The 11,814-nt window shown below is 39.5% G+C and overlaps 1 protein-coding gene across 1 annotated transcript; it reads left to right on the forward strand.

Annotated features, from left to right (window-relative positions):
• The first annotated feature begins 226 nt into the window (after positions 1-226).
• Positions 227-3,862, forward strand: LOC149305450 (vexin-like). Its single transcript, XM_089477514.1, has 5 exons — positions 227-235; positions 1,113-1,239; positions 1,593-1,660; positions 2,627-2,715; positions 3,679-3,862. The coding sequence occupies exons 1-5, from the start codon at positions 227-229 to the stop codon at positions 3,860-3,862; spliced, it is 477 nt and encodes a 158-aa protein (XP_089333640.1).
• The last annotated feature ends 7,952 nt before the right edge of the window (positions 3,863-11,814 follow it).

The raw sequence follows: 11,814 nt of genomic DNA on the forward strand, positions 1-11,814 counted from the left end.
TAGTTAATTGCTTGACTCCTCCCCGGCTGCCTGTGCTGAAAGCAGGAAGCATACCTCAGTACGCATACGGCACATGTCACTTTTATCAATAGGAACTGGGCAGCTATTGAAATAAATGAGGGGTAGCAGCAGCCAAGCATGTATGCAGAACATTGAAAATACATGTGTTTTTATTTCAGATTTCTAGCTGTCAACAAGAGGAATACCAAGGACACAGCAGATTACAATGGACAGAGTAAGCATGTCAATGTTTAACTATATTTACTAAAAATACCCTCATCAAAATCCACAAAAAATGCATCATTAAAGCACAAACTCCAGCTCCAACAGTTCCCTTCCAAGTGCTCCTTACAACACGCCACACATGGTGACTTTTCATTAAGGCCCAAGGAACCAAGGGTTTATTCCCTAAAGCGAGAGTTGGCAGGAGAGTTGTGGTTTTAACTCCCTCCCTTTTCAATTCATTAGGAAGGGATAATAATAGCACGTTTCTCCTGCAAGAAGGGCTGAACTGATCCTGCATAATGGATAATTTCATGTGTTAGGAGAGCTTGAAGAAATCTTTCTGGTTTAACTATACATTAAACAGGACCAGCCAAGCTCTTCCTGCAGCAGAAGCTCGCGGTGGTTGGACCTTCACTGTGAATAGTGAAGTCAAGGAGTAGAAACCACAACTCTTCTGGAAACTCTGCCTTGAATAGTGAATAGAACACATTGTGTCACTACCTGATGCTCCATGACCCTTGTCTTGGAAAGCTCTGAGCCTTAATGTGTATATTTCGCTGTGTGTATCTAATATTGTTTGGAAGTGTCGCGTACACACTACTTGCTCCCACGTGTAAATACTGATGGAAAATGTCTGGGAAAAGCATATGCAAAACAGAATATAGCAAACTTTTATAGAAAATAATTTTCACTGCTGTATGTCCCTTCAAATAATCAAAAAATAGATGTCTATCAAATTTTTACCTTTGCTGTCCCATAATTTTATACTATGTTTTTAAAGATTCCTTTTCGATAAAATGGAAGAGTGCAACATTGATACAAACAATGAGAATCTAATGTAATTTTCTCAGGTTTACCTATAACCATCACCTGCTTCCATTCTGTAGGCACCATCTACGTGTGATCGATATCCACGCTGGGCACACAAACGTCTGCAGGCTGATTTCGTTAATGATACGTGTACGAGTGATGAGTTGTGGGGGATTCTGGCACACCAGAGCATTGCCAAACCCTGTAAGTACAAACTCATCTTTATTTCATCACGATTTGTTACTTGTCACCGAAATGAAATAAACACACCATATAAACAGAATATTGTGTGTCCTTCGGCTCTACTGAATGCAGATGGTTGCGGTCGATGGGTGTTGCTGGAAAACTGACAAATTGGCGAAATTGACACAAATTTTGTTAAAACTGAAATCATACAAATCCTATTGCACCATTTGGAACTATCCTATTTAGACAGAAGGGGACTTGAGCCCCTTCCCCAGCACATGGTAAAAATGGGGGACATTTAGACCGTTGTCTTTCTATGTACCCTGCTGAGTATATTTTATTTTTGTTTTTCTGTGGTTTGGATTTTGTAGCGGGGAATTCGGAAAAAAAGACAAAGTCCAGCAAGTGCAAGAATAAGAAAGAAATGAGAGCCACAAAAGTAAGTCTAATTCTAAAAAGCCATGATTCACTCTTTTTTTGTTAATTTGATTGCCTCAATAGTAACTCCGTTTCATAGAAAGAGATTAAAAGTAATTTTTATTTCAAGCCATCCTATCCAAGAAGGCTGATATTAACATAACAATCCAGCTGCTGCTTAGAATTCTTAATTGATAATTTTCTATGAAAGACAGAGGTCTATAATTGCAAGTAAGCCCATGCATATACATGAATAATTAGGCTTCACCTGCAGTTTAATGGGCTTAAGTACCCATTAAACGTTATGCTCACAAAATGCCGAATTTGCTCTCTTTAGTTAGCAAAAAAAAGACTTGTTTCTGACAATAAACATGTCAGACCAGCTGCTTAATGATCAGACAACATTCATCAGGATAGTGGAAGCCGCTGTAGCAGGTAGCGTGTATGGATGTATGTATGTCCAGTATGTATGTATGTATGGCCAGTATGTATGTATGTATGGCCAGAAAAAAGGCTGGTGTGGTCACCGAAGCCCCTACTGGCCATGGACAATACCTGGCAAATACCCAGCGGGTGCCGGTAGCCACTTATGATAAGCGCTGCTCTTGCAGCCAGTCCAGCAACTTGGTATGCATCCGCGGGTGATGTGCCAGGGCTGATTGTTATTCCCAGTCCATTCCTGTAGCTGAGGCTAGTGGGAGTTATAAATCGGCCTCAACCTGCTCTAACCCCCTGAGCACAAGAAACATGAGCTTTGGTTGGCTAAGGATAGTGGGAGTCATAATTTAACAACTGAGTGGCTGCATGTGGGCCAAGCCTGCTCTGCCACAATAACCCTTTTGAAAGGAAGACTATGGTGGCATAGAAAACGCCTTCATTGTTTAGCGCTTTTATTCTAAGGATTCAGATCCTCCACCTAATTGAGCTATGAAACGTAATATTATTTCATCGCAATCATAGCCACTCTTTTGTTTTCTGTCTTGTATAGAAATCCTCTTCTGCGACGTCAGCCCACAGGTCTGCCAAACAGATTGCCACCACCGTGCCAGATTCGCACGTCACTTCTGTCACAGTGGGGTAAGTTTGCTTGTTTTGTTCCTCCCTGTCCCTCATCTCACAGCGCAGCTGCTGTGTTCATGACAATAGCCCTGCTGTGTAATTAAAGTGGGTCACATCCCTAATGTGCCACGGACTCAGGGCAGTAACAGGTGGTCAGGGTTACAGGTCATCTATTTACCATGAAACTGTGTCAAGCGCAAATGATCTCATTTTGGACTTCAAACACCAGGAACCCATCATAAACACAGTGCCTTCCCACTCTATTGTCCTACCCATACGTGGAAAAAATGTCACAGTGGAGCACAAATTATTGGTGATAATAAAATAATTATTAATCATATAGAAAAGCAAGAAGTGTACTAGAGGTGACCTAGTATCGTTGGAGTCCACGCTGGTGGGTCCAGGACAAATAAAATACCCATGAATGTTTATCGAATAGTTTTATGTGTTTAGAACAGCTATTAAAGTTAAAAATAATTAAAACATTAGGATCTGTTGCTCAGTGATTGCAAAGATGTTATACAATAATGCGGATATAAAGGAAATATATATGTATATATATATAGATAGATATATAGTGTAAGGATACTAAGCCACATGCCAAGCTGGAGCCAAACCAAATCTGAATCATGGCGTCTGTGCTAAAGCCTAATCCTCCTTAGGAGACAAAGGTCCTCGCTCGTGTCAGGAATGAATGACTGCTTTGGTGGGGAGGGGGTCTCCCTTATAGCTGATTCTGGCTCACACCTCTTGCCGAATAAATATACTTACAAAACAAAAGTTCCAGAAGAGATTAACACAAAGAACCCACCAAGGTGTTCATTTATTGAAGTATGCAAGAAAACAGCCGCCACCGTTGAATAGCCCATCAGCAAGAGAAAAGCTGAAAAATTTAAGCTGCCTGATAAAAAAAGCCAAATTGCTTGTATTTAGCAAAATAGGTTACATGTCAAGTTCTCTCTGTTCTCCAATGACCTGCAGGTGCAGCAAACACAGGCCGCACAGCATGGTTGATGAGCTCGTCTTTGAAAATGAAGCTACTCTGCCACTCACTGGAAGCACCTCCCGAAAAAAAGCACCGGGTCTACTCCAGAAAATGGGGCTAAAACTCAAGAAAACTGTCGAATATATTGGTGTTTCAAACTGTGCCTTTGAAGAGGACTGAACAAAACCAAAAGAGATCTTTTATGTTTCTCAAGTTCTTATGCCAAAAAAACTATTTGTTGTATATTTTTCTGTTGTTATATTTATTTTTTGTGCACTGTGCATATCCGAGCTTTACTGTATTGCACTTTGGAAACAACAGAGCTCAATTATATAAAAGACAGCTCAGCATATTTAATATGTCCCCGTATTAAAGAGGGAATATGTTGTTCTATAGGACCACGGACTACTTGGCATTTGGAGACTGTCATCACATCTCCGCTTGTGGCAGTTTCGACAAATGTTAGAAAACCATTATCAGCCGGGTAGAGTTTTGCACAGTAATGTGATAAAACGACTTTTGTTGCATTACAAATATTCAGGGTGACCTTCTGTGGTTTCTTTTTGCATCTCAGGAGCTTCTGCGTTTTCCTAAATCAGAAAGGTTTCCCTTATTTATGTATTTTTTCAAAAGTGCTGATGACTTCACAAAGACTGGGTCATCCGAGGTACGTGGCAGAAAAGACAACATATTTATTAAAGCGAAGTCATTTCATTGAAGGAAATTAAGACTTATTTTTCCTGTAAACAATGTATGCTTTGAATGGGTATGGTGCCAAGACATCTTTAGTACATAACATATCCTCTGCGGTCTTCAGTACGAGTATAATGTATTATATTGCAGCTTTACAAACTGCTTGGTAATGGATCCAAATGCCAAGCCGTCCATTAGACAGACTAGATAATAGTCACCCTGAAGCCTGATCTGCAGTACAGCTATGCTGAGAACATTGGACATATTTTATTTCACCAAATGCTTGTCTGATGTAAAATGATCAACTTCTCCTGTGAGCGCACAGGTGGACCACAGGTTGTTCTCCTCCCCAAACAGAAGGTGCTATGGTTTGGTTATTAGCTCACCCTTTGGTCATGTGTGTCACATACTGACGTCTCAGCTTAAATGAGCAAAAAAAAGAGACAAGGGATATCACTGGAGCATAGAAAAAAATTAATTCAGATTTTTGATATATTTATATATATTTATATATATATATATATTTGTGAGCCACCAGTCCGTGCAGACGATGTAGAGTCCCGGAATGAAAATATAGTATCCTATCTGCACATATACATGCAAACTCTTGAACCATCACAACATGGCCTTTTTTTGTAGCAACAGCCACTAGTCCCCTAACTGATATTCTACCTACAGTATATAACATGGAAAGAGATTTTTAAATGATTCTTAAGGAAAATAAAGTATATGTTTCTTTATTATTATAACTATTTATTGGCCGGTTACATTTTTATTTATTTATTTGTTTTTTTGTAACTGTGTTTTGCGTGATGATATAACTTTAAAATGCATTTTAATATTTGTATAATATTATTTGTGGAAATGAATGCAAAAGTGGATTTTAATTTGTGAATGTTGTTTTTGTACTATAATAAACTGATACGTCAGTCTGGAGAAGCGTGAAATTAGCGTTTCTATGAAAGATGTGGTTTATGTGTGTTCAATAATTATATATGTATAATTTCACACAGCAGGGGTTTTAGAAACAGCATTATATTGTTTCTTATGGTTTTAGTATCAAAATGAATGAATTTTACATGTTTTATTAACATTATTGGAGGGGTGATAGGTTTCCATCTTTTAGTAATAAAAAAAATACTGGCGATGCTACTGTTGCACCAAAAAAAAAAAATTCCAAACTGACCTTCAGGAATCATGTATCCTTATCTTTGAATCATGTAACCTTTTTCGCCTTGTTATCAAAGAGTACAACGAAATTAAAAACAAAAAGTGGCTCGAAAAGAGCCCAGGAGCGGGTTAGCAAAATTTACCCTCTGCGGAAAGTCCGTCAACCTAATGGCCCATTTCAAAAACGTTATCCAGTCCTGTCTGACATACATTTACAGAAAGGATCCATCCAGGATCTAAAGGATGCCCAAAGCCCTTCATGTGCCATATACTGTATAGAACGGCAAGGAAAACAAAAAAATCCATAGTGGTCAAACTTTTTAATTAAGAGCAACCTAAATGACAGCTGCCCCACTTAGCCCACCATTATAGCAGTGGGGTATCTTGAAGCCTCTGCTACATAACTGGTAGTAGATCGCTCTATCGCTCTTTTAAGTGATAAGGTGCTCCCTATAGCGCCATTTCTGTTCAAAACTGTCCCATTAACACTATGGACGATTGTCCCGTGTTAGCACAGCCTCTGTAGTTTACTATATCATATCCCACTGCTCAGCAGTAAAGATGGCAGAGCTGACAGGAAAGATGGCGGAGCTGACAGGAAAGATGGCGGAGCTGACAGGAAAGATGGTGGTGCTATCCTGGTTTAGGCCTAGGCCAGCACCAAAGATGAAAGTAATGACTTTTGTGAGCACTGTTATTACAATAATTTGCTTGCCACCACTGGTAAGCCACCTGAAAAGAATCTTTGCTATTGAATATTGAAAGGTCGCCATTTGGAGAGTCCTTGGGTCCCAGATATAAGAATCTATAAACACAATTGAAAAGGGCTAGTTGCTTGTGTGCGCACGTAAGTGCTGTCTAAATACCTATAGCACAATGCAGCTCTTAGAAACGATATGTATTAGCGGAAATTACGCAAATCTCTGTTGCTTTGCACTTTTTTTTCTCCCCGATGCCCTTTTCAGGGCCAGCTGGTTAAACTACAGACACACAGCTTGCGGGGAAAGTATTACTCGCAGGAACAGGTGTTACCTGCATCCTGATCGCATCTCACATGTCTCTACAACAATGGAGCGCATGTTCTCTCCTGTGTGAAAACAGGGTATCAATAATCATTTAATCTGGATTAAGTGATGGGAGGGCATTTGTAAACCGTATTAAATCACACAACATTCTGATGGATATCAAGTTGCCAACAAAATAGCTAAATGGGACAAAGTCAAATATTCTTTAAGAGCAGCCTCATTGGGGGGGTATAGGTTATTTATGGCAAAAGTACCAATTTTAACACTCGCTCTAAAAGGGTTAAACTACGTAGCAGCTTAGAAATGTAGACGGAAATATACTAGTTAATAACAACAACTTCACTTGTCAGCGTCTGTTAAGATGTTTTATTGTGTGTTGTGAAATCACAAATTATCGACCCCCTTTTTTTAATGGTGTTTGATCTGTAAAGCGTAAAATTAACCGTTTTTTTTTTTGTCTTATATGCAAATTAACTACTTTGACCCAAAAATATAAATTTGACATATGAAGTCAGCAAGCAGTCTGCAGAAAGCATAAACTCACCGGAGAGAAATTATCACACAAAGAAGCAAGCGAACGTCACATGAACAGAAGCAAAATGTGAAAATGTTATGTATCTTGGAAAAAGTGGTAGTTGTGACAACCCTTATATAAGATCATTTTCGTTTTGACCCTGATTTGGAATTAATTAAAGATGCATTTAAGCGGAATGCGCTGCATCCATAAAAAAAGCATTTTGTGATGCAAATACATTATATTAGACAAAAAGTGAAAAAAATGCGGGGAATGAGGGGAAACATAACTAAAAAAGTGTACCTTTATTGGACCAGCCCAAGCTCACAGTTTAAAGGTTGTGCAATGGGAGGGTTCTCGTCAATTTGTGTTCTTGTGATTCCATCCGGGGGGGGGCCTAGGGTCAGTGGCAGGAAGGTGCAGTTTTTCTCTGACCCCCCACAGTAATTAAAACACCCACTCACTCTGACACCTTACACACATACATACACACACATCTCCTTCCTCTCCCTCGCACCACAAACCCTAGGCTCACCCCAGACAAACACGCTCACATATACTAGCACACACACTCATACTAACGCCATACACTAACATATAAACACACTCTAACATAATATACCGACACACACTCTAACACCATACAGTAACATGCACATACACAATTGCTAACGGCATACATTCACAAATGTTAATACCATGCACTTATGCGCCTGTTAACACACACGTTACCACCATACAGTAACACACACTCAAGCTGCACTGTACACTTACAAATCACTTTGTCTCCCTTCCTGTCCTTCTTTGTCCCTTGTCTCGCACCGAACTGCTACACCGAGGTCGTATAACATGTGTTAGAAAACCCCACTTGGTGCCTCAGTTACCTGGGGGCGCCATCTTGTCATGCGCCCGTGGCATCCAGCTCAGTGCACACCTGATTCCGGAACAGTTTAAGGGCATAAACACACAATTGGATATCTCCTAGGGTTCATATCGCTTTAGACTGCTCCAGCCCTCTGGCCAGAGGATAGGGCTATATTTTATAATAACAAGGCCTTTTTGTAGCCTTAACAAAGAATACTAATAAAGGTAATGGTGATCATTTCTACATTATCGAAACAAAATATACATAGAAGAATTCATAGAAGTAGAAACATTTGGTAAAAAACAAACAAAAAACTTTTGGTATGAAGGACCTAATAATTTGCATCACATACTAAACACTATATGTTCTCGGGGACCACTATGTCTTTACATTTTCCATATTTTTAAATATAAATTACAGGCTTCGAAGCCGATTATGTAGGTTTAATTAGTAGAAAATAATTGATATTGTGTGAGAATTGTTAAAAACCAATAAATGGTAATTACTGGAGGCCTGCATTATGGAACAGGGGTGGGGGGCGCACCCCACTGTAATGTATGCAGCCCCTTCATATGTCTGCCAGATGAACTGCCTGTCACTCATATAATTGCTCCCCATCTGGTGTCTGGAGCAGACAAAGGCTGGGCGCTTGCCAGAGCCGGAGGATGCATACACACTGGCCCACTTTTAATCAAACAGCCCAAACACATGTTGACCCGGCCATTTCCTCGGCTTCAAGGGCCATTCATGAATTTGTAAACTGATTGTCCATTGAATTATAGGGCATTGCTCTCTAAACAGAGGCACACTTCTGTCAGTCAAGAATGCTTTACAAAAGCCGGAGGCCGGCTTTGTACATTTGTCACAATCCCGGTAAGACAGTTTAATAACACGGGGATAAGAACACATTGTCATGCCAAAGTTATTGAATGCTCGTAGCATATTTGATTAAAAAAAAGTTTTTTTATTTACAAATAAGACACTTTTGACACAAAGTATTTTGCCCCTTTAGAAGTACGCGGTACTGAGAAAAATAAAGGGACGGATTGTTCTGTAAATGTAGGTGTTTGTTTTTTGATAAGCATAGGGGTCCTAGTCTTATGGGACCCTTCTGTTTTAGGGTTTGCTGTCAAATATTTTGGGACTTAATCCATTTGTTTCATTGGTAATCCTTTTTGTTTGAATAATTATAAAAAATATATATATTTTAAGATGGATTTTTACCTGAAATTATAGAAATTAGATTTGTAATTAAACACCAGAGCCCTATCTCCTTATTAGAGAATATTACAAGACTAACCTAGTCAGCCTTTAACCTAGTCTTATATTCAGGATAGCTTTATGCCTTCCTATGCATGTTTAAATTCCCTCACTGTATTAATCTCTACCACTTCTGCTGGGAGGCTATTCTTTTACCCACCACCTTTGATTTATGGATTTATATTTAGATGCCAGAGTGATGTCACACTCCATGAAGTGCACCAGGGCTGCATGTATAACACCTTCAATTTTTAATATTGTAAATTTTTATTGTTTTATTTAGCGCCATCATATTCTGTAGCGTTTTAGTTAATCCCTGCCTGCTTCTATGGTATTCATTATGGAAAGGGCCCTGGATTCTAGCACCGCGCATGCACTGATATGTTGTAAGTGTCTCATATGCCACTAGATGAAACCTCACCACTCACAGGAGGTAAGATAACAGCCTAAAAAACCCAACTCATGAATTTAGTCAGCAAAGCAACGCTCAGCTAGCTAGGTTGCTCTATAAGTAATATCACATCTAGCATAGGCAGTTAAGGGCTGTCAGCTGCTCCACATTTGCATGTCATGCCTTAATAAATTTGTACCTTTTTTTCTTAATGTAATTTCATTCAATTGTGACGGCTCATACGTATAGGCTAGCACCTGCATTCAGCACGCCGTGCATCATATCACTTAGGGGTGAGAGATTCGGTTATAAATCAACACATTTCTCTGAAATGATCCAGAGGAAGTCTGCGGTCTCAGAACAGAAGGGCTATTGACTGCACAGCATGGCGCCCATGAGAGCACCGTCAGATGAATTTATTCTGCGGAGCAGCAGTCTGCCCAAACAATAGCCAGTCAATGGGATTAATGCATGCCACAACGCACCCTTACAGCTGACCAGCACCGACCTTTCTATTCATTGCTTCATTTGCATCTTTGCAAGTAACAAGTAGAGAGATAAGCTTTGTGAACCTTCAGCCCCAGGTTCCTCATGGGGTTTCATATGTGGTCATCAAGGATATAAAAGAGGTTTATCAGTGATTAATTACAAATCGGTAAAAGCCATTGTCAACTTCCTTTGACAGCCATAAAAAGTGATGTAATACAAAGAGCATCGGATTTTACAAATGATATACGATTTAATGTTTTCAGAACTAAGAAAGGTCTGAATGCCCAGCTGTGTTGTGTAAAGGGCCATCTAACCTCTCCACTTCTGTCTTTTACCCAAAAAACCCTCCTGGTTCTGAACCTCAAAGGTCAACGTAGCTTAAAGCCCAATGCGGTTCAAGTTTGGTACGCACCACTGAATTGGCTTAGTTAGAGGTCACTTCGCATATAATGTTGCACAGAAGCACCCTGACCGTTTATACCGCACCTGCCTATTCTTTTGTACGTAACCTGGCTGGGGGGGGGGGGGGGGTTGCCAACCTGTAGCTTTACTGGCAATATATTTTTTATTTAATTTTTTTTTAAGCCAGTCAGATATGGGTAAACACTGAAAATAGGCACAGCTGGATAGGCAAATATAAATATATTTTTTGTAGGGGCGTTTTGTTTCCGTAGACTTAAGTGATGCCCCACTGCAGAGCTGCCCTCGCGCTGGCATTATGGCTGGGGGAGGAAGGCGGTGCATATGCCTTCAGCCGCTGTGACCTCATTAGAAGTTTTGGGATCTGACGGTTTCCCTCCTCCACCAGCCAAAATTTTTTATGACATCTACTTCCTAGGTCCACCTCTGACAAAGTCACACAGCAAGTGGTGCTCTAACACAAACCAGAAGACACAAAGGGAAGAACGAGGCAAATATTAAAGGGTTGTTTCTTATTTTAAACACAACTATACATTATATTCTCTATAAACAAACAAACAAACAACACACAAGATAAGTTGTTTATAAAACTTTATTTTGTGACACCAGGGAACAAACCTAAAAAAATGGGCAACTTCATAAAAATACAGACTTCTCTGTAGGCCCAAATCCTATTGTGCTATATTTCACAAAAAAACTGCCTTAACCTACTGGATTTGTGCTTGTTAATAAGGATTTTCCTTATTATATATATATATATATACACATACATACAAACAACAAAAGCACACAAACTAAAGTAACATGGCTTAGGACATATTGATGTCCAATCATTTTACATTTAAATTAGTATAGTTTACTGCTACACATAAAAAGGCATGTAGTGTACAACAAAGAGGAAATCCTACAACATGGATACATAAAAAGAGGCCAACACATGTTTGATGTGAATGTAAACTAGATCCGAACATACAAACCAAGCATTTAAGCATAGGAGCTCAACAAAATACCAGATGCAGAGTCAAAAGTCTGATTTCAGGCAGAAATGGAAGTTATTGTAAAGTCACCAAATATGTTCCATATGACAGCATACATTCTAGTTCCCAGTTGGTCCAAAGCGTTTGGGAACCACTGGTCCGGCTACTTTTGGACTTCAGTTGTGTTGGACGGATCACTCATGCTACTAGTCAATACCTTCCAAAATGCCATGTTGGCCTGAAGATAAGCCTCACATTCTCCCCCACAAAAGCTATATTGCCCCCTCTAATCAGATATTAATCTCCTAATATAATGGAGATTTATATT

The sequence above is a fragment of the Sceloporus occidentalis genome, unplaced genomic scaffold (assembly GCF_023333645.1).
Source record: "Sceloporus occidentalis isolate IW3139 unplaced genomic scaffold, rSceOcc1.0.p SCAF_11, whole genome shotgun sequence".
NCBI lineage: Eukaryota > Metazoa > Chordata > Lepidosauria > Squamata > Phrynosomatidae > Sceloporus > Sceloporus occidentalis.